This window comes from Erinaceus europaeus, chromosome 5, assembly GCF_950295315.1.
Source record: "Erinaceus europaeus chromosome 5, mEriEur2.1, whole genome shotgun sequence".
Classification (NCBI taxonomy): domain Eukaryota; kingdom Metazoa; phylum Chordata; class Mammalia; order Eulipotyphla; family Erinaceidae; genus Erinaceus; species Erinaceus europaeus.
In genome coordinates this window covers 57,517,201-57,541,527 of record NC_080166.1, presented here as the reverse complement: position 1 = coordinate 57,541,527, position 24,327 = coordinate 57,517,201, and the positions used below count along the sequence as shown (strand labels likewise).

At 41.4% G+C, this 24,327-nt stretch overlaps 1 protein-coding gene across 6 annotated transcripts in view; it reads right to left on the bottom strand.

Moving 5' to 3' along the window:
• NAV3 (neuron navigator 3) overlaps positions 1–24,327 on the bottom strand; it is a 666,403-nt gene that overhangs the window by 187,874 nt on the left and 454,202 nt on the right. For all 6 annotated transcript variants that reach the window (XM_060191355.1, XM_060191352.1, XM_060191353.1 and 3 more), the window contains 3 exons: positions 9,388–9,496; positions 7,473–7,856; positions 28–144 (listed from right to left, as the gene is read on the bottom strand). In XM_060191355.1, the coding sequence (XP_060047338.1) occupies positions 28–144; positions 7,473–7,856; positions 9,388–9,496 (610 nt within the window). The remainder of the gene's footprint in view (positions 1–27; positions 145–7,472; positions 7,857–9,387; positions 9,497–24,327) is intronic.

Genomic DNA, 24,327 nt, shown 5'->3' with positions numbered 1-24,327 from the left:
GACCGGCATACATGCAGGTGACACTACCTGTCTGCATCTGTGACGTCATGCACCCCTCTCTGCATGGCGTCTCTGGAGGTAGCTGCGTCTGGTACTCGGTTCAGACTTCTGGTATACAGGCTGAGCCCCCCATCTGTCATGTACCTGAAAAGAAACATCAATTAATCGAGAGAACATTGAACAGCCTCCTCCATCAGACTGTCGGAAAAGTCATCATTTATTTTTCCATGGTAAAATGAGCTCCTGGCCCCAATATTTTAAAAAAAGGCTTGTAGGTTTCACTTTGTACATACCACTTTTTGAAGCAATAAATGTCACAGAAGCAGGGGAACATCATTACATCTCAAACAAGATTAGTCTCTTTACTAAGTAAAATCGATATAGATGACCATTATCATAAAATAGTGATCACAACATTTCCAACATGTTTCTACAAACTCTTCTCTATGCTACCCCCACTAGGGAAAGATAGAATCTGGCCGGGAGTGGGGATCCACCTGACAACACACATGTCCAGCAGAGAAGCAATTACAGAAGCCAGAAATCCCACTTTCTGCTCCCCATAAAGAATTTGGGTCCATCCTCCCAGAGGGATAAAGAACAGGGAAGCTTCCAATGGAGGGAGTGGGACAGCAACTCTGGTGGTAGGAACTGTGTGGAATTGTACCCCTGTTATCTTACAATCTTGTTAATCATTATTACTAGTAAAAATTAAAAAAATAAAAAGAAACTGTTCTCTAATCAGTTTTTTAAAAATATATATATATATAGAGAGAGAGAGAGAAAAGTGTCTGCAGCACTGAAGCTTCCTTCAGTGTGATAGGGTCCAGATTTGAATCTGGATTCTGTACGTGACAAACCAGTGTACTATCCATGTGATCATTTAGCTGGCCCTAAACAGACTTATTCATTTACTTACATTTATTTATTTATTTCTCTATTTATTTCTCTGTTTATTTATTTATAAAATGGAAAATTGACTAAACCATAGGATAAGAGGGGTACAACTCTACACAATTCCCCCACCAGAACTCTGTATCCCATCCCCTCCCCTGATAGCTTTCCTATTCTTTATCCCTCTGGGAGTATGGACCCAAGGTCATTGTGGGATGCGGAAGGTGGAAGGTAGAAGGTCTGGCTTCTGTAGTTGCTTCCCCGCTGTACATGGGCATTGACAGGTGGATCCATATTCCCAGCCTGTCTCTCTCTTTCCCTAGTGGGGAAGGGCTCTGGAGAAGCAGGGCTCCAGGACACATTGGTGGGGTCATCTGTCCAGGGAAGTCTGTTCGGCATCATGCTAGCATCTGGAACGTGGTGGCTGAAAAGAGAGTTAACATATAAAGCCAAACAAATTGTTGACTAATCATGGACCTAAAGGCTGGAATAGTGCAGATGAAGTGTTGGGGGGTCCTCTATTTTGTATATAGCTAGTAGGCATATTTTAGTTATATTTCAAAAGGCCTGTGGCTATACTAGTTTTTTTTTTCCTGAGCCTTAAATTTGAAATGCAGGTGGATGCAAGTTATTTTCTGGGGAGATGATGCCATGGCTGGAAAAAAGACCAGAATGCTGGATCAGGGAAGAGCGTAGCTCCCTAATATGGGAAAGGGGTATAAAGGACCCGTTGGGTACAATGGATTGATCTTGGATCTTTGGAACATCAAGCATGAGAACTTCTTTCAGGACCATTATATAAGAACATAACAGTGTACATGTGCAAAACACAAAAGGCATGCCACAGATTCAGAGTGTTAGATGAGAGAATTCGATAGTACTGGCCAATTTTCAGTTAGAATTTCTACACTGGCTAAAAATAACTCTCATATATTAAATAAGAAATCAGTAGACACATTAAGATTTTCAATGTGTAGATTCCTGATTCCATGGAGATTCCTTTTTTAAAAAAATTATTATATTTATTTATTTTCCTTATATTTATTTATTTTCCCTTTTGTTGCCCTTGTTGTTTTTATTGTTGTTGTTATTGATGTCATCGTTGTTGGATAGGCCAGAGAAAAATGGAGAGAGGAGGGGAAGACAGAGAGGGGAAGAGAAAGATAGACACCTGCAGACCTGCTTCACAGCTTGTGAAATTACTCCCTTGTAGGTGGGGAGTCAGGGGCCCGAAGCGGGATCCTTATGCCAGTTCTTGTGCTTGGCACCAAGTGCGCTTAACCCACTAAGCTACCGCCTGACTCCCTAGTGCAGCAGATCTAGGCCTGGTTAAGTTGGGCTGTCCTGAATCCCCTTTCATGTAGATTCTTTTAATCTGATTCTTCCCAGTGTTATCCACAAAGTTAATTAAAGAAAGAGAGAGAGAGAGAGAGAGAAGAAGCAGGATCAAATGCCCCCTTCTAAAAATAGCATTGTCCTTACCAAAGTTCAATGACTTTGTGTTTGACTTGTTTTGTGTATGACTTAAAGTAAAACATTAGGTAGGATTCTGGGCCATACCATTTATCGCTATGACTCCTGCAGGTCACATTCATTCCCATCTAATTAAAATAACCACATTTTCCTCAGTTTTTTCCATATTGTTCTATATATTTTTTGCTTTATAAATGAGAACTTTTTCAAAGACACTCATTATAAGTAAGAAGCCTTTCTCTAATTCCTAATTATTACCAGATTTACATCCCCAAGTGTGTAAAGTAATTTTAAAAAGCAAAGAAAGAGATAAGTCTTTGCATGCTTCAAGAAATTCAGAGTTCTCAGAATGCTGATTAACTAATTTTTTGACTTACTCCTAAAGTACATTAAAAAGAAAAGACTTTCATTGGGGGGCTGGGCAGTGGTGCACCCAGTAATGTGACACGTATTACCAAGTGCAAGGACCAGGGTTCAAGCCCCTGCTCCCCATCTGCAGGGGGGTGGGACATTTCACGAGCTGTGAAGAAGGTATCTATCTTTCTGGTGTCTGTCTTTCTCTTCCTCTCTCTACCTTTCCGTTCCTCTCTCAGTTTTTTTCTCTCTACCTTACCGTTCCTCTCTCAAATTTTTTCTCTCCTATATAATAATAATATTTTTAAAAAGAAAGGAAAAAAATAATGGCTTCCAGGAGTAGTGGATTTGTAGTGCTGGCATGGAGTCCCAGAGATAATCCTGGTGGCAATAGGAAAAAAATAGCCTCCATTCTCATTTATTTATTCTTAATTATTACTTATTCTTGATACACAAGAAAACAGATTATAGGTGGAACATCTTCATTCATTACCATTACAGTGTCCTTTGAGCCTCTTGCCCCCTCAATCACTAAAACATGCTTTAAGAATTTAGAAGCAAGGAGTCAGGTGGTAGTGCAGCGGGTTAAGTGCATGTTGCAACGCAAGGACTGGCAATAAGAATCCCAGTTCGAGCCCCCCGCTCCCCACCTGCAGGGGAGTCACTTCACAGGCGGTGAAGCAAGACTGCAGGTGTCTGTATTTCTCTCCACCTCTCTGTCTTCCCCTCCTCTCTCCATTTCTCTCTGTCCTATCCAGCAATGCTGACATCAATAACAACAACAATAAAAAAAGTTAGAAGCAGAAAGCTAACTGAAATTCTTTTTTTTTTTTCATAAGTTGTAACAGACACTTTTCCCCCTCTTTTTTTTTTCTATTTTATTGACAGGAAAGAGAGAAATTGAGGTAGGAGAAGATAGATAGATAGATAGATAGATAGATAGATAGATAGATAGATAGATAGATGCACCTGTACACTTGCTTTGCCACCTGTGAAGTGCCCCCCCCAGGTGGGGACAAGGGGCTTGAACCTGGGTCCTTGAGCACTTAACCAGGTATGCCACCACCTGGCCTAGGAAATAAGCTTTCCTGTTGGGCATTACACCAGGTCCCCTGCATTGCTTGATGCTGTGGTCTATTTACATAATCACTCTTTTGCCTGAGACCTGCCCTGCCTGCAGGGTATTGGTTTCTCCCATTGGTTAGAACCTTTCAACAGCTGTTATGGAAGCTTTTACCTTTGCGCTCTTTTCTTTTCTCCACCCCCTCTCCTAGCCATTTCTTTTTCCCACTTGCCACTTCTGTTTCAAAAGATATAAAGGCGTTGTCTCTGATCAATAAAGGCATTGCATTGTGTTCCCGCTCTGCCGGGAGTTCTTGGTCTCTTCTCTCCCCTGTGAAGCAACTGGACACTTTCCAATGGCAGTCAAAACTGACAGGTGATTGGATAAAGAAATCAGTCAGAGCTGAACAGAGCCCTGCCTTCTTTCTCTCTGCATATCTCTCTCTGCATCTTTCTTTCATTAAAATTGATTAATTCATTCCTTAAAGAGGAAAGAGAAAAATGCCTAAGACTGAACAGGGACCAGAGGAAGCCCTTAGAGAGGATTCAATTTTCTCTAGCTTTTTTTTTTCCCCCTTCCCTTCCTCTACTTGAGAGACTGCCTCCAGGATTATCGATGGAGCTCGGTGCTGGCACTAGAAATCCACTGCTCCTGGAGCCATTATTTTTATTTTACTGGATAGGACAAAGAGACACTGAGAGAGGAGGGAAGATAGAGAGACACTTGCAGACAAAGAGACAAAGAGAGACACTTGCAGACCCGCTTCACCACAGAGTAAAGAAAGAAGAGTATAGTGGAGGAAAGTGTAACTAAGAGAGAGGAAATAAGGTAGAGACAGGTGGAAGTGTGCTCACACCTAAGATATTTCTTTATATTTTAATTTTTATTGGATAGATACAGAGAAATTGAGGGGAAAGGGGAGTTAGAGAGGGAGAGAGACAGAGAGGCACCTGCAGCCCTGCTCCACCACTTGTGAGGCTTTCCCCCTGCAGGTGGGGACCAGGGGCTTGAACCTGGGTCTTTATGCACTGTAATGTGAGCACATCATCAGGTGCACCACTGCCTGGCCCCTACCTTAGATATTTCTGTACCGCCACCATGTCCCCTTCAGCTGGTATCCCCCACTAAGTTGGTTTTAGACAGATGCAAAAAGAAACAAAACCCAGCAAAATCTCAAATCAGTATGGAGTTGTGCAGGTGACCACAAATATATTTATCAGATTCTTTCACAAGCTTTGTGATGAGTACTATTGTTTTTTATTTTATTTTTTTCACCAGAGCATTAGCTCAGCTCTGGCTTATGGAGGTATAGGGGATTGAACCTGGGACTTTGGAGCGTCAGGCATGAGAGTCTCTTTGCATCACCATTATACTATCCATACCCCCATGAGTTAGTACTCTTTGTATCACTCCTTTCATTCTTAATAATTACCTAATGGTTCTACAATTTCATCCATATTATAGATGAGAAAGCAAGAGAGGGAGAGAGAGAGAAAGAGAGAGAGAGGAAAACTGAAATAAGGCAATCTCGTAAGAGGGCTGGAGAAAGCAAATAGCAGGAAAAGACTTAAATGAGACACTCCAGTGGTAAACTCCTGCACTAATTATCCATCAAGTCATTATTTTACCTAATTCTAAAAGGTTATCAGTTCCAGAAAGATGGCTGCCAAGGATGGGCTGGTTTTGGATCTGAGGATATCAAGTCAGCTAAAGTTAATGGGGGGGCAGGTAGTGGCGCACCTGGTCAAGCACACACATTACATTGTGCAAGGACCCGGGTTCAAGTCCCTGGTCCCTACCTGCAGGGGAAAACAACAGGGCTTCAGGTGTCTCTCTCTGTCTCTCTCCCTCTCTATCTCTCCCCTTCCTCTCAATTTTCTCTGCCTCTATCCAATAATAAATACATAAAATATTTTTTAAATGTTTTAAAAAAGGACATTAATTGGGAGGCTTCTTTTTTGTATATTGTCTATGTTCTGAAATCAGACGGGTCTGAACTCAAATGCAGATCTAGCATGACATAACTATGGCCAACTGGGATCTTTTTTTTTTTTAATTTTGAATCTGTACAGCAGGTATTAAAGGCATCAACTCATAAGGCGGGTGGAAAGGTCAGTCAATATATATGTAAAGTATATTTGTGTACACCTGTGTTCATAGCAGCATAATGTGTAATTGCCAAAACCTGGAAGCAACCTAGGTGTCCAACAACAGATGAGTGGCTGAGAAAGTTGTGGTCTAGATACACAATGGAATACTACTCAGCTATTAAAATGGTGACTTCACCTTCTTCACCTCATCTTGGATGGAGCTTGAAGGAATCATGTTAAGTGATATAAGTCAGAAACAGAAGGATGAGTATGGGATGATCTCACTCACTGGTAGAAGTTGAAAAAACAAGATCAGAAGGGAAACACAAAGCAGAACATGGACTGGAATTGGTATATTGCACCAAAGTAAAGGACTCTGGGGTGGGGGGTAGGGTTCAGGTCCTGGAACATGATGGCAGAGGAAGACCTAGTTGGAGTTGATTTGTTATGTGGAAAACTGAAAAATGTTATGCCTGTACAAACTACTGTATTATAAACCATAATCCATATATATGGAGGGGGGATTGTATTGGCCATATAAAGGGTTTGTGATTGATCTCTGGACTTCACACATGCAAGTTCTGAGTTTTTCTGCTCACCTTCCCAGCTACTGAATATGTATTTTTAATTCTTTTTAAAAATAATTTTTATTTATGTATTATTGGATAGAGTCAGAGAGAAATTGAGTAGGGAAGAGATAAGGAGAGAGATAGACACCTGCAGCCCTGCTTCACCCCTCATGCAGCAGCTTTCCCCCTGCAGATGGGGACCAATGCATATGTACTCTTTTTTTAATATTTATTTTATTGATTTATTCCCATTTGTTGCTCTTGTTGTTTTATTGTTGTAATTATTATTGTTGTCATCGTTGTAGGATAGGACAGGGAGAAATGGAGGGAGGAGGGGAAGACAGAGAGGGGGAGAGAAAGCTAGACACTTACAGACCTGCTTCACCACCTGTGAAGCGACTCCCCTGCAGGTGGGGAGCCAGGGGCTCAAACCAGAATCCTTTCCAGTCCTTGCGCCAAGTGCTTTGCGTGGCTTAACCCGCTGAGCTACCGCCCGACTCCCCATATGTACTCTTTTTTTTGGTGTGGGAAGGTTAAACAAATGGGGAATTTAATACACTGTAGTTATTTTGGTATAGCAAAGTAGGCAAAGGGACGGTTATCAGCTAGTCAGTATGGCCGGCGAGCCATGAGTCTTTTAGGTTCAGTTTACCAGAGCTCAGCTACACGTGTTCAAGTCCCAGGAGAAACAACACGGTGAATTCCTGGGGAGGAGAGCACCTCCAGCATGTAGAACACCTAGCTCTGAGTTCGCAGGAGCACAGAGACCAGAACAGAGAGGGTATTTTGGGTAGACATGCACATAAATCAATTATCCATATGTACCTTCTAAAAAGAATACCCTGTCTTCTCTACTGGAGCTCAACCTCAGACATTCCAGACTGCCCATGTACTTTGAAGAGTTTTCTAATCCACACCTTTCTTGGAATTTAAATGGAAACAGAAGAGAGAATAGGGACTAAGAGTAACAGCTATGGCCAATCACAGCTTTGGTAGACCAGTTCTCCAATTGCTACAAGAGCCACTTACCCACTGTTGATATCATCTGCCCGGAGACTCTTCCCAAGGATGTCACCGTCACTCATGTAGCCTCCGACATCCACTTCGGAAGACATGTCCAGGTCACTGCTTGCTTTCTCGCTCATGTCAATCTGGGCCATGTTTCCCAGCCGAGAGACGGCAGCTCGACGGAGAGGTGTGGTGTACATGAACCGGGAGGGGTCCGTGTGAATGAACCGACTGGTGCCGCTCCGGGGATAACCAGCCCCCAGGGAAGGGGCGTCTCCAGCCTGCAGGCGGGGACAAGCCTGGCCCAGTCTCCAGGACATGGGAGTGGGTCGACCTGTTAAGTTGGGGATGGTCCTGCCATTTACTTCTGTGGTCACAGTGCTGTCAAAAGTTGTCTCCAGGGTGCTGTCATAGAAACGGAGAGATCACTAGATTCTGGCTCACTTGGGAGCATGGATAAGAATGCAAGAAGACCTGAAGGCCTGGAGTTGCAGTTGGTGTTTAGAAGAAAGCCATAGGGGGCCAGGCAGTGGTCATAGGGGGAAGCGGGTTAAGCCCACGTGGCACAAAGCACAAGGACTGGAGTAAGGATCCTGGTTCGAGCCCTGGCTCCCCACCTGCAGGGGTGTCGCTTCACAGTCACAGGCAGTGAAGCAGGTCTGCAGGTGTTTATCTTTCTCTCCCCTTCTCTGTCTTCCCCTCCTCTCTCCATTTCTCTCTGTCCTATCCAACAACAACGACATCAATAACAACAACGAGAACTACAATTAAAAAAAACAAACAAGGGCAACAAGAGGAAAAATAAATAAATAAATAAAATAGAAGAAAGTCATAGGGAGCCGGGCGGTGGCGCACCTGGTTAAGCACACATGTTACAGTGCTCAAGTTCTCGGGTTCAAGCCCCTGGTGCCCACCTGCAGGGCGAAGGTCTCACAAGTGGTGAAGCAGGGTTGCACGTGTCTCTCTGTCTCCTTCCTTCTCAATTTCTTTCTCTATCCAATAATAAATAAAAATTTAAAAAAAATTTTTAAAAATAAATTCACAGGGTGATGAGAAAGTTTTATCTAGCTGCCAGCAACTGTTACCCTCTCCCATAAAATGATAAAAAAAAATAAAATAATTTTTTGTGGCCAAAAAAAGTCATCTTTATCATGGTGGGTGTGGTACGGAACTATACACTGTAATCTTGCAATCTTGTAACAAACTATTCATAGTAAATTTTTAACAAATAAAAGAAGTTATCTTTATGAAATCGAATTGATAGCTTCATTTTGAAGTTCTACTAGACCTCTGAGTCAAAATGTTTGAAGGGGCATTCATAAACAGCATTGCACATGCCCAGAAAACCCTTGATTTAATCCATTGAGGACTTCTCGAGATTATTCTGGAAGCTAACCTCAACTACACCTGAAAGTCTCTATCACTCCTTCCCAGATATATTCAACTGCAACTTTGTCACTATTTTTTTTTACATTTTATTAGATAGGACAGAGAGAAATTGAGATTGAGAGAGACAGAGATAGAGAAAGAAAAAAAGAGAGACATTCGCAGGCCTGCTTCACCATTTGTGAAGCATCTCCCCTGCAGGTGGGGAGCCGGGGGCTTGAACCCGGATCCTTGTGCAGGTCCTTGTAGTTAGTACTATGTGTGCTTAACAGGGTGCTCCACTGCCTGGCCGCCTCATATTTAGGAGTGATAGGGTAGGTTCAGTAACTAATTCCATTTGCACGAAATGCATACGGGAGAAGAAATGGGTAAGAGAAGAAACTGGTTCTTGGGTAGAGGCTGAGAAGTCACCAGTTGCTCCTCCTATGAAATTTAAATGAGAAGAGCACAGGAAAACCAGAATTCCTTCTCTGTCATTCTAATTGGTTAAGACTGGCCGATTTTTCTTTTTTCTTTTACTGGCCCCAAGATAGGTACAATAGAGAAGAACCTGTGACTTATCTGGGTCCCACGAAGACTGGACATCGTCTCTTCTAGATTTTGTCTTAAATCTGCAATGTTTTTAACGGTTCGCATTCTTCTTGCTTCAGGGTCTTCACCTAGGTGAGTAAAATGGCAAATCAATTTACTTGTGAGACTGACTCTTCTGACAATGATGGGAGACAGATGTAAGTAATACAGGTTCCTCTTTTTAAAAGTAACCTTGATAGGGAATTTCCAATGATCGTGATATCTAAAAATTCTACTCTCTTTTTCTTTTTTTAAATTTATTTTTTATTTTATTTATTTATTTATTTATTAGATAGACAGAGAGAAATTGAAAGGGGAGGGGAGGTAGAGAGGAAAAGAGACAGAGATACCTTCAGCCCTGCTTCACCACTGGTGAAGCTTTCCCCTTGCAGGTGGGGACCAAGGGTTTGAATCTAAATCCTTGTGCACTGTTATGTGAGCACTTAACCAGGTGCACCACCACCTGGCCCCTAAAAATTCTATTTCCTTAAGATCTATTTTATCTCTACATTATGAGAGTTTCATATGAGACACACAGAAAGGCCAGTTGAAGTCTTTCACTCACCGTGTAAAATTATAATTTTAATTCTCTAAATGTAAGAGAAACAAAAAGTAAAGTTACACGTAGTCTGGCACACTGCATCAAAGTAAAAGACTCTGGGCGTTGGGAAGAGAGTTCAGGTCCTGGAACATGATGGAGGAGGAGGAGAACCTAGTGGAAGTTGAATTGTTATGTAGAAAATTGAGAAATGTTACACGTGTACAAACTGTCGTATTTTACCATCAACTGCGAACCATTAATTGTCCAATAATTTAAAAAATAAATAAACTTATAAAAAAGTTGCACGTAGTCATCTGGAGAGGTAATAATATAATATTTTGTATATCTATGACCTTAATCACTGCAAATGGGAAAGGAATTTGAAAATAGAATCTCTACTGTACTCCATGTTACGGAGCTTAACTAAAAACAGAAAGCTCTTTGGGTCCTAATTATTTCCCTGATTATCTATTTCAAAAGTGTATTCAGAATAACTTAAATAAACATGTACCTTTAGACTGAAGAGTCAGCTAAAGGCCATTGTGTTTAGAAGTATATCTTTTACATCTTCTATGAGACTCGTGGACTGAGGACCATGGCACTATATGGCTTCACTTTATAGAATATTTCTCCGTTTTCTTTTTCTTTTTTTTTTAATTTTCATTTATTTTTTCACCACACCCATCACCAAAGGCCTGTGTCCCCATCCCCAACCCCACAGATAACATTACAGATCTCCCAGTCTTTTCTTTTTTAAAGTTTGGATATATTTTTTAAAGATTTTATTTATTTATTTATTAATGAGAAAGATAGGAGGAGAGAGAGAAAGAACCAGACATCACTCTGGCACATGTGCTGCCAGGGACCGAACTTGGGACCTCATGCTTGAGAGTCTTATGCTTTATCACTGCGCCACCTCCTGGACCTGATCTCCCAGTCTTGGAAATAGGTTTGATTTTTTTTTTTTTTTACATTCGTATACTCCACTCTGTATCTTCTGCATATAAGTGTAACTATGCTGTAGTTTTTCCTTTACCTCCTTACTTGCTTCATATTCTCCTATTCCTTCCACTTTATCCCAAAGGACACAAGATCATCTTTATTTTTATGGCTGAGTCTACTTCTTTTTTTTTTTTTAAATATTTTATTTATTTATTAATGAGAAAGATAGGAGGAGAGAGAGAGAACAAGACATCACTCTGGTACATGTGCTGCCAGGGATTGAACTCAGGACCTCATGCTTCAGAGCCCAATGCTTTATCCACTGTGCCACCTCCTGCACCACAACTGCATCTACTTTTTATGTTAAAGTTATATCCCATGATTTTTTTTTTTTGTCCAGTCATCTATCAAAGGGCATTTTGGTTGTTTTCAGGTTTTTTGCTATTGTGAATAGCTTCTCCACTTTTTATAGATCACACATTCTGACAGTAGATTTCCAAATAAAGTCAAGAGATGAAAACTCATGTTTAATGGGCATGGAACAAATAGCTCTGTCAGGCTGACAAATACAGGTCATTGAAAAGCACCATCATCACTAGAATGCCAGAGGACACAGGAATTATCTTGTTTAAGTAAAAGACTTTGCAGGCCAGTGGTTCCTTGAACCTGTTGTATGTGGACGACTATCATAAGGCAGTAGAAGCATCGTTTTCATTCTGTTAAGCTCCAGCTTCTGCTGGTGCTGGGGGTAGAATCTGAGATTTAATTTCCTCAGGCGTGAAAGTTCTTTGTTGAACCTCAATGATATCTTCCCAGCTCAATAGTATGGTGAAATGGGAAATTTTTAAATAAAAAATGGGAAATTTTAATAAAAGAGAAGAAATTTTAAAAAAGGGATGGGGAATAAAATAAGTAAAATGAATGGATGAAGGGAACAGTAAGAAAGGAAACAAAATTGATCTGGATGAAATAGAAAAATGAAAGAAAAGGGGCCAGGCAGTGACACACACCTAGTTAGGTACCAACATGACAGTACCCAGTCCCCACCTACAGGGGGAAAGCTTCACGAGTGGTGAAGCAGGGCTGCAGGTGTCTCTCTTTGTCTCTCTATCTCTCCCTCCCCTCTCAATTTCTCTGTCTCTATTCAATAATAAAATTAAACAAAAAGAAAAAGAAAATTAAACGAGGGAAACAACATATATAAAATTCTACTATAAAAACAAACTATCTCACAGACAAATAAAGATACAGGTCAATCTAGTATTTGCCTTAAGAATATAGGTAGATGTTCTACCTTTGAATTTGCTCCCATGGCAGTAATGTCAGATTTATACGGATATGCAAGATGTACGCATTTAACATTCATAATTAAAGCACAGTTGGTGGATATTCCAGAAAGTGTCTTGTATCACCTCTGAGCAAGTAAATAAACTCATCTCTGCCTCACTGGAATGATGGCAGGTTCAGCCTCCTAAAACCTCTAAGATTTGGGACCAGCCAGTGGCACACCCAGTTAAGTGCACACATTACAATGCACAAGGACCCGGGTTCAAATCCCTGGTCCCCACCTGCAGGGGGAAATCTTTACAAGTGGTGAAGCAGGGCTGCAGATGTCTCTCTCCCTCTCTATCTCCCCTATCCATTTCTCTCTATGTCTACCCAGTAATCAATAATTTAAACAAAAAGTCTAACATTAGAGAGCTTTCCTTCTCTCCACTAGGAGATGGTTCCTTTTCTTTTTCTTTCTTCTTTCTCTCTTTTCTTTTTAAATATTTATTTATTTATTTATTTATTTTGCCATTGAATCCACTGCTCAGGGAAGCCATCCCCTGATTTTTTTTTTTTGATAGAAAAGAAATAAATTGAAGTGTAATGTGGAGATAGAGGGGGAGAAAGACAGACACCTGCAGTCCTGCATCACTGTTCACGAAAAATGTCCCTTGCAGGTGGGGACCAGGGGCTTAAACCTGGATCCTTGCACATAATACGTGTGCTCAACCAGATGTACCACCACCCAGCCCCAGATGGCTTATTCCAGTATGAAGATGAATAGTGAGAATGTTTCTGTGCAGGTGTGAAGAATAGGGAAGCCTCTGGGGACAGGGCTGTAGTGCACTGGGTTAAGCACACAGTATGAAGTGCAAGGACCTGTGCAAGGATCCTGGTTTGACAAAAGCTGCAAATTTTTATCTAGTAAAGACCTAGAATTGCCAAAACAATCTTGAGATGAAAGAACAGAACTGGAGGTGTCACACTCCCAGATCTCAAATTGTATTATTGGGCCATTGTCATCAAAACTGCTTGGTACTGGAACATGAATAGACACACTGACCAGTGGAATAGAACTGAGAGACCAGAAGTGAGCCCCCACATCTACGGACATGTAGTCTTTGACAAAAGTGCCCAGACTATTAAATGGATGGAAAAGGAGTCTCTTCAACAGATGGTGTTGGAAAAATTGGGAAAAACATGCCAAAGAATGAAACCGAACTACTATATTTCACCGAACACAAAAGTCAACTCCAAATGGATCAAGGACTTGGATGTTAGACCAGAAACTACCAAATACCTAGAAGAAAGTATTGGCAGAACTCTTTTCTGTATAAACTTTAAAGACATCTTCAATGAAATAAATCTAATTACAAAGAAAACTCAATAAAAAATAAAGCAATAGGACTACATCAAATTAAAAAGCTTCTGCACAACAAAAGAAACCACCACCGAAACAAAGAGACCTCCCACAGACTGGGGGAAGATCTTTACATGCCACACATCAGAAAAGAGGCTAATAACCAACATATATAAAGAGCTCATCAAACTCAGCAACAAGAAAACAAATGATCCCTGGGAGTCGGGCGGTAGCACAGCAGGTTAAGCACAGGTGGCGCAAAGTACAAGGACCGCGTAAGGATCCCGGTTCAAGCCCCTGGCTCCCCACCTGCAGGGGAGAAGCTTCACAGGCGGTGAAGCAGGTCTGCAGGTGTCTGTCTTTCTCTCCCCCTCTCTGTCTTCCCCTCCTCTCTCCATTTCTCTCTGTCCTATCCAACAACAACGACATCAATCATAACTACAACAATAAAACAACAAGGGCAACAAAAGGGAATAAATAAATAAGTATAAAAAAAATTTTTTTTTAAAAGAAAACAAATGATCCCATCCAAAAATGAGGAGAGGATATGAACAGAATATTCTCCATAAAAGAGATCCAAAAGGCAAAAAACACATGAAAAAATGCTCTAAGTCATTGTCAGAGAAATTCAAATAAAGACAATATGATAAATAATAAATAAATAAATAAATGCAAATAAAGACCACTTCACTCCTAGGAGAATGTCATATTCAACAACAACGACATCAATCATAACTACAACAATAAAACAACAAGGGCAACAAAAGGGAATAAATAAATAAGTATAAAAAAATTTTTTTTAAAAAAGAAAACAAATGATCCCATCCAAAAATGAGGAGAGGATATGAACAGAATATTCTCCATAAAAGAGATCCAAAAGGCAAAAAACACATGAAAAAATGCTCTAAGTCATTGTCAGAGAAATTCAAATAAAGACAATATGATAAAATAATAAATAAATAAATGCAAATAAAGACCACTTCACTCCTAGGAGAATGTCATACAGCAGAAAGATATTAGCAACAAATGCTGGAGAGGCTGTGGGGATAAAGGAACCCCCAGTCCCTGCACTGCTGGTGGGAATGCCAGTTGGTCCAACCCTTGTGGAGTACAATCTGAAGAACTTTCAGAAGGCTAGAAGCTGACCTACCCTATGACCCTGTAATTCCTTTCCTGAGGATATATTCTAAGGAAACCAACACACCCAGCCAAAAAGATCTGTGTACACCTATGTTCATAGAAGCACAATCTGTAATAGCCAAAACCTAGAAGCAACCCAGGTGTCCAACAACAGATGAGTAGCTGAGAAAGTTGTGGTCTAGATACACGATGGAATACTACTCAGCTGTTAAAAATGGTGACTTTACCATTTTTAGCCCATCTTGGATGGAGCTTCAAGGATGTTAAGTGAGATAAGTCAGAAACAGAAGGATGAATATGGGATGATCTCACTCATAGAGAGATGCTGAAAAACAAAACAGAAGGGGACTTATTTCACTCAACATGATTTTTTCAAGGTCCATCCAAGATCGGCTGAAAACGGTGAAGTCACCATTTTTTACGGCTGAGTAGTATTCCATTGTGTATATAATGAATATGGGATGATCTCACTCTCAGGCCGAAGTTGAAAAACAAGATTAGAAAAGAAAACACAAGTCGAACCTGAAATGGAATTGGAGTATTACACCAAAGTAAAAGAGTCTGGGGTGGGTGGGTGGGTGGGTGGGGAGAATACAGGTCCATGAAAGATGATGAATGACATAGTGGGGGTTGTATTGTTAAATGGGAATCTGGGGAATGTTATGCATGTACAAACTGTTGTATTTACTATTGAATGTAAAACATTAATTCCCCAATAAAGAAATAAATTATTTTAAAAAAAAAAAGAACAGAAGGGGAAACACAAAGATGAACTTGGAATGGAGTTGGTGTACTGCAGTGAAGTAACGATTGGATTCTGGGGTGGGGGGGAGGGTTCAGGTTCTGGAATATGATATCAGAAGAGGACCTAGTAGGGGTTGAGTTGTTATGTGGAAATGCTATGCATGTGCAAATTATTGTATTTTACTGCTGACTATAAACCATTAATCCCCCAATAAAGAACTAAAAAAGGAAACAAAAAAATTATCCTGGTTCAACCCCCGGCTCCCCACCCGCAAGGGGGTCACTTCACAAGTGTTGAAGCAGATTTGTAGATGTTTCTCTTTTTCTCCCTCTTTATCTTCCCCTCCTCTCTCAATTTCTCTTTGTCCTATCCTATAAAATGGGGGGAAAAATGGCCTCCAGGAGCAATGGATTTGCAAAGCATGTACTGAGCCCCAGTGACAACTCTGGAGACAAAAACAGAAGAAGAAGGAGGAGGAGGAGGAGAAGAAGAAGAAGGAAGAAGAAGAAGAAAGAGAAGGAGAAGGAGAAGGAGAAGGAGAAGGAGAAGGAGAAGGAGAAGAAGGAGGAGGAGGAGGAGGAGGAGGAGGAGGAGGAGGAGGAGGAGAAAGAATAGGAAAGCTTCTAATGGAGGGGATGGGATACGGAACTCTGGTGGTGGGAATTGTATGGAATTGTACCTTTCTTAGCCCATAATCTTGTCAATCATTATTAAATCGCTAATAAAAAATAAATAAAATAGGGGCCAGGAGGTGGTGCACCTGGTCAAGCACACACACTGCAGTGCACAAGGACCCAGGTTCAAGCCCCTGGTCCCCATCTGCAAGGGGGGAAGCTTCATGAGTGGTGAAGCAGGATTGTAGGTGTCTCTCTGTCTCTCTCTTTCTCTAGCTTCCCCCTCTCCTCTCAATTTCTGTCTCTATCCAATAATAAATAAATAAAAAATTTTTTAATTAATAAATAAAAATAGATAGGAAGAAAAAAAATCTGGCTGAACATGTCTGCATGTTATTTTTCCTAGGCACATTTCTTTGTCTATGAATGTCAGAGGCCTTGGCTGCTCTTTGATCAAAACTCCTGTGCTCTGGGGCAGAGGTGATGAGTTAAACTATAACAGGCCCACAGGCTAAATAATAGTCAGGTTCAGTTATCCATGAACTCTGAGGACTGGCAAAAGTCTCCCCAAGAGTCTGGGGATTTTTACACAGAATGACTGGAGAATAACTCAATATTTCTTTTCTCTTTTAAATCTTTCATTTAATTTTAATTTTATTTAGCTATTAGAGACTGAAAAACTGAGAGGGGAAGGAGAGATTGAGAGGGAGAGAGCCAGAGAGACACCTGCAGCCCTGCTTCACCACTCGTGAAGCTTTCCCCCTGCAGGTGGGGACTGGAGGCTTGAACCCGGATCCTTATGCTCTGTCAGGTGAGTGCTTAACCAGATGCATCACTGCCTGACCCCCTCAATATTTCTTACAACCTCTAAGAAGTGTACCTGACATAATCACATTTATGTGATGGCTGCTGTAGTTAACTTTTAAATATTTCTGTATTCTGATTCCTCCTGAGAAATATGTTCTGACCTTTTCATATGATGTATAACTGCTTTTTATTTCTATCTTGACACTTAATGCTCTTGATGCATAAATTCACTTAAAAAACAAACAAAAATATCTTTGATCTCCTTTGTCTCTTTTTGATATTATGGATGATTCTGTCAATAAATAGTCTGTCAGAGTTCTGGCTGGGGCCACTCACCTGACATTGTCCTGTCTTGGGATAACTTCTGTGATTCCCTCCAGACTTCTTTGAATCATTGGCTGTGGTGTCTCAACTTAATGTCTGTCTCTCTCTCTCTCTCTCTCTCTGCCTCCAGAGTTACCACTGGGGCTTAGTGCTGGTACTACGAATCCACTGCTCCTGGTGGCCACTTGTTTTTTTCTCCATTTTTATTAGGACAGAGAAATTGGGATGCTAGGGAGAGATAAAGACAGACATCTGCAGACCTGCTTCACCACTAGTGAACCTTCTCTCCTGCAGCTGGGGAGCCGAGGGCTCGAACCTGGATCCTTGTGCTCTGTGCTACGTGCACGAGACCAGGTATGCTAATGCCAGGCCCCCTGAAGTTAATCTCTCTCAACCCTGAGATGAGATGGATCTCAGGGTCCTAGCATCTGACTAAAGTTCTTCCTCTATCCAAAGTTGCCATAGGGAAATTCCGTGTGAGGTTGGGGATAGATAGCAGAATGGTTCCACAAAGAGACTCTCATGTCTGAGGCTCCAAAGTCCCAGGTTCTTTCCCCAGCACCACCATAAACCTGAGCTGAACAAGGCTCTGATAGGTCTCTCTGTATGTCTCTTTCTCATTAAAAAATATAAATAAAAATATATTAAAAAGGGAGTCAAGCAGTAGAGCAGCAGGTTAAGCGCAAGTGGTGCAAAGCATAAGGACCGGCTAAGGATCCTGGATCAAGCCCCCGGCTCCCCACTTACAGGGGAGTCACTTCACAGGCGGTGAAGCATGTCTGCAGGTGTCTTATCTTTCTCTTCCCCTCTCTTCTTTCCCCTCCTATTGTCCATTTCTCTCTGTCTTATCCAACAATGATGACATCAATAACTATAACAACAATACAAAACAAGGGCAATAAAAGGGAAAATAAATAAATTAAAAAAAATTTTTTTAATTTACTAAAAACAAAAAAAAGGAACTTTCATATGTATAATAATACTGAGTGACTTTCTGGGACCATTTATCACCTCTGAGGTTTGAGCACTCAGCTGACTTTTTCATGACAGAAATAGGGAGGATGGAAAGAAAGGCTGGGGGAAGAGACTGAGAGAGAGAGAGAGAGAGAAACCACAGCACAGAATATCCCTCCAATGTGGCGGTGGCTGGACTGAAGCCTGGACTAGACACATGGTAAAGCAACACACTGTCCAGGTGAGTTGTTTTGTGTTTTGCCCACCCCATGTTGGCTTTTCTTATCAAACCATCTGCTCATGACTCCAAACCATCATGACAATCAGTCAGACTCATCTTCCTTCCGGCACTTACTGAGCAAAACATAACCACTCTGCTTTCGTGTCATGAAAGTTAACAGCCAAATCAAAATTCAAGATAATAAGAATTTTCAGCGATCCACTAAAGGCTAGATATAATTAAATGTACTTACAACTACCCTAGGGGTTACCCAGTCTGAACTATGCTGTAAACATGCAACCACAGGATATTTAGAGGCCTGGGAACAGAGAAGACAAGGCAATGGAAAAGGCCAATTGTAAAACACAGATAAAATGAATTATTAATAATGAAGGTGAATTAGCACAACAATGCACAGAGGATTTATACGATCACATAAATGTGCTAGCTATCTAGTCACAGGGCCATAATCTCCAAACCAAATATTATTTCTGAAGGGAGCTTTACATATGTAAAAATCCAGTCAAGACTACCACACATTTCCTGAAATGGTCTATTTTGTAATCTTTCTCCCTTCCTTCCTTCCGTCCTTCCGTCCTTCCTTCCTTCCTTCCTTCCTTCCTTCCTTTCTTCCTGCCTTCCTTTCTTTCTTTAGAACATTCTTGTTTTTTTATCTTTATTTATTGGATAGAGACAGCCAGAAATCAAGGAGGGAGATGATAGAGAGGGAGAAAGAGAGACAGAGAGACATCTGCATCCCTGCCTTACTTCTCATAAAGCTTTCCCCCTGCAGGTGGGTAGTGGGGGCTCGAACCCCGGGTCCTTGCGCAATGTAATACATGCGCTCAACCAGGTGCACCAACACCAGGCCCTCTCCTTCCTTTCTTTCTTCCTTTTTCTTACCAGAGCACTATTCAGCTCTGGCTCATTGTGGTTTGGGGAGATTGAACCTGGGACTTTGGAGAGTCTCTTTGCATAGCCATTATGTTACCTCCCCCCCCCCCTTTGTAATTCACTTTGGGTTTTGAACACTGGGACAAACTGATTGGTCACCTCTAGGTCTTCTATGACCTACAGCTAAATTTTCTCTCTGAGTATCAAGTTCCACTGGATACTCTCTGCATTTGAATTTTTATTTTTATCTGTTTTTACTTGCCTCCAGGGTTATCGCTGGGGTTCAGTGACAGCACTTTGAATTCACTGCTCCTGGCAGCCTTTATTACCATTTTAGTGGACAGGACAGAAAGAAATTGAGAAAGCAGGGGAGAGAGAGAGAGAGAGAGAGAGACACCTGCACCAGGAATCCACTGCTTCTGAGGGCTAGCACACAGAGATGACTTGTGAGGTGTACTTGGAGCAGGACATCTGTGTGCTGTGTTCTGGGAATTTTTGCCAACTTGAACATGACAAATTGGGTGTCTACCTTGCTCTCCCCCTCTCTGTCTTCCCCTCCTTTCTGGATTTCTCTGTCGTATCCAACAACAAAAAAAATAAATAAAAAAGAAGGAAAAAATGGCCCTCAGAAGCAGTGGATTCCTGGTGCAGGTGCTGAGACCCAGCAATAACCATGAAGGCAAAAAAAAAAAAAAGGAGGAGGAGAAGGAGCAGGAAGCAGGAAGCTCAAACCTGGATCCCTACCCAGGTCCTTGCACTTAGTACTATGTGCACTTAACGGGGTGTCCCACTGCCTGGCCATCTCCATTTTTACTTAGCAGTAGAAAGACCATGTAATCTGTGTGGCCCCATTCTTGCATTCTTTCCTGTAGTACATATTTTTTTATTTAATTATTAGATAGGGACAGAGAGAAATAAGAGAAGGGAGGGGAAGATAGAGAGGGAGACACCTGCAGCCCTGCTTCATCACTCATGAAGCTTACCTCTTGCAAGTGGGGACCAGGGTCTTGAGCCTGGGTCCTTGGGCACTGTAATGTGAGTGCGCCACCACCCATCCCCCTACATTTTAAAATTTATATTGCCAATGCTGTCATCTTTTTATTTTTATTTTTTATTATTTATTTTCCCTTTTGTTACCCTTGTTATTTTTTGTTGTTATATTTAACAACAAAATGTCCTTGTTATTATTGTTGTGGTTATTGATGTTGTCATTGTTAGATAGGACAGAGAGAAATGGAGAGAGGAGGGAAAGACAGAGAAGGGGAGAGAACGATAGACACCTGCAGACCTGCTTCACCGCCTGTGAAGCGACTCCCCTGCAGGTGGGGAGCCAGGGGCTCGAACTAGGATCCTTATGATGGTCCTTGCGCTTCGTGCCATGTGCACTTAACCTACTATGCTACTGCCCGATTCCCTGCTGTCATCTTTTAATAAGGACTCGAATTATATGTTTATACATCTGATTCACAGAGAAGTTCTCAGGACCAATGTCATTATTTAGTGATAACCTTTATTTTGTGGCCCAGTACAGAGTGGTTTGGATACAGCATTTTTAAGTCTGTTGGTTAAGCCAATGCTTGCTTTGATATAATTAATGCTTTTAAAGTTACCTTTTAAAGCACTCCTTAGCACATGTGTGACACAGAGCCTCAAGTATTTCATTCATTAAGAGACTGAGGATTCAGCAGTTAAACTCAAGAAGCACTGTTGAAAATTGAACTTGGGAGAGGACATTTTGACTCAGAGGCAGAGCCTAGTAATGCAGAGAAGCAACCATGACAATCTCTGGGTGGTGCTGTGTTCTGGGAGTTTTTGCCAGCTTGAGCATACACCATTACCTGGGGATAATTTTGGTGTCTATCTTGCTCTCCCCATCTCTGTCTTCCCCTCCTTTCTGGATTTCTCTGGCTTATCCAACAACAACAACCAATAAATAAATAATAAAGGAAAAATGACCATCAAAAGCAGTGAATTAGTGGATTCCTGGTGCAGGCACTGAGACCCAGAGATAACCACGGAGGCAAAAGAGAGAGAGAGAGAGAGAGAGAGAGAGAGAGAGAGAGAGAGAGAGAGAGAGAGAGATATTTAGACTCCCTTAAGAGGTCTCCCTCAGATAGTAGTGCTCCAAGGTATTTCCGCATAGAAAGACAAGTGTCACCTATATGTTTGCCCACAGCAGGCTGGAACTGAACAGCATAACCAACAAACACTGTCAGGGAAAAGCACTCTGTTGATGTCTTCTTTAAAGCACTGAGCTATCCCTCCAGGGACAGAGAGAAACAGGCTGGAGGTGTGGATCCACCTGCCAACACCCATGTCCAGCAGAGAAGCAATTACAGAAGCCAGACCTCCCACCTTCTGCTCCCCATAAAGAATTTTGGTCCATCCTCCCAGAGGGATAAAGAATGAGGAAGTTTCCAATGGAGGGGAGGGGAGGGGATAAAAACTCTGGTGGTGAGAAATGTATGGAATTATACCCCTGTCATTTTACAATCTTGTTAATCATTATTAAATCATTAATAAAATAATTAAAGTAAAAACAAACAAAAAAACCACTTCTGCAAGAGGCATTTCGAACACTATGTTACCATTTTAAAAGCAGATGAATATGATTTGATTTGACAAGTCCAACAGATAAACAGAAAGATTGCAACCAAAAGTCCTTCTCTGCTTTTGTTCTACATGCGAACCTTTTATCAAAAGCATTTCAACACAAGACTCACACAACGGTGAAATAAATCTTTGGTGTCTGAACACCTGGGCTATTCAGAGTCAGAAAGCATGGCTCCTATGAATGTGGAAATGTGACTCTTAAAAGCAAACTGACATGAAAAATCAAGCTATATTTGCCTCGAAGATTTCTTCTTCTTCCAAAAAGCTTCACAGAATATCTTGTAACAGGAGAACACAGAGAAAATAAGAACAAACCCACATTCATCGTCAGTTGAGAGAATCAGAAACAACAAAACCATCATCCTGGTATGATGATGTATAGTAATCTCAAATAGAAGGTGCCGGGTGTTGGCACACCTGGTTGAATGCCCACACTACAGTACCAAAGGACCCAGGTTCAAGCCCCTAGGCCCCACCTGCAGGAGGAAAGCTTCCAGAGTAGTGAAGCAAGGCTGCAGGTGTCTCTCTGTCTTCCCCCTCCCCTCTCATTTTCTTTCTGCCTCTCTTCATTAATTAATTAACTAATTAATGAATTCATGTGTCCTATGTGAAATCCTTAGTGAAAATACAAAGCGTCATGAAACGTGATACAGTCAATGGTTTGATGTTTGTAGGTTTTTGAGGGAGACATAATAATAATGCAAAAATGCACTTCCCACACTGCATTGAGCCTGGGCAAAACTATTACAGTGCAGATGTCTTAACTATTACCTTGGCAGCCAAACTGATGATCAAAGTTCAGTCATGAAATTCAAGAATCACTTCAGACATCTGCATGTCACAGGAATTAGAGATTTTGTCAGTCTCTACTCTGGACATTCACATCATGAAAAACACTTAGTTTTTAAAAGCACAAAACCACTTCCCAGTCCCATCTTTAGTAGTTTTAACTGCTATAATGAACATAGTCACGGTGCTGGCCAAACACCAAAAAAAAAAAAGGAAATTGAAAGCTGAGAAACTTCCTTCTGCATACCCAGCGGATCTCCCCCCTTCCTTTCTTCCTTCCTTCTTACCTTTCTTTCTTTCTCTCTTTCTTTCTCTTTTAACGTCATTTATTTTTTTTCTCAAATAGAAACAGAGAAAACAAGAAAAGTGGGGGAAATAGAGAGATACCCAACAACACTGCTTCACTACTTTTGAAGCTTCTCTCTGCAGGTGGAGACTGGGGCTTGAACCCAGGTCCCGTACACTACAATGTACACTCAATGTACACTCAGCAAGGTGTGCCACCACCTGGCCTCTCCTTCTATAATTCTGAAAGTATAACCCTTATGCAAGGTACTTGTCAGAGGTGAAGATAAGGGCCATTCCTTTCAGTTCCAAGAAGGCAGCCAAAGAAACTTGACTGCACAGAAAATTTACCCATAAAACCCTGCGTTCTTCATCTCCAATCCTCATCCCCTTGAGAGAAGTTGAATATACAGGCCCCACTCAAGGACTATGCTAAAAAAAAAAAAAGTAGTAATGGTTATGCAAAAGGCATTTCATGGCCAGAGATACTAAAGGTCCCAGGTTCAATCCCCAGTATCACCATAATCCAGAGTTGAACAGTACTCTGAAGAAAAAAAAAAAAAAACTGCAAGCAGATTAAAATACTTTTTTGGGCCACGTGGTAGCACACCTGTTGAGCACACATGTTCCCTACCTGCAGGGGAAAGCTTCACAAGCAGTAAAGCAGGGATGCAGGTGTCCCTCTCTTTCTCTATCACCCCCTTTTGTCTTGATTTCAGACTGTCTCTATCCAATAAATAAATAAAGATAATAAGAAATAATAGAAAAAAAACCATTATTCTAAAAAGAAGGCTTGGAGTAGTGACCACATCTATGGTTGTCTGATTGTGTAGATTATACTAGACACCAGGCCAATAATGACCAGAGAAGACTGCTGGTGATCACAGTCTCCAAATTAATCACAAGAGAAAAAACATTAAACTGTTTTGAGTAACTAAATTAAAAAAAAAATTAGCTAGGGGCTGACAAAATAGTTCACCTAGACAGCATGCTATGTGTGTTAGCCAGGTTTAGGCCTTGCCCCTGCTACAATGAAGGGTGTTTTGATGCTTTGGTGTCTCTCTCTCTGCTTCTGTACCTCTCTGTCTCTATCTAAGATAATAATAATAATAACAACAAATTAAGCAGGGGGCCAGGTAGTGGTATTCAAGCCCTCAGTCCTCAGCTGCAGGTGGAAGAAGCTTCCCAAATGGTGGAGGAGGGCTGCAGGTGTCTCTCCTTCTCTCTCTTCCTCTCCACTGCTGTCTCCATAAGAAAGGACAAAGAGAGAGAGTCAGGCGGTAGCGCAGCGGGTTAAGCGCACGTGGCTCAAAGCGCAAGGACCGGCATAAGGATCCCGGTTCTAGCCCCGGCTCCCCACCTACAGGGAGGGGAGTCGCTTCACAGGCAGCGAAGCAGGTCTGCAGGTGTTTATCTTTCTCTC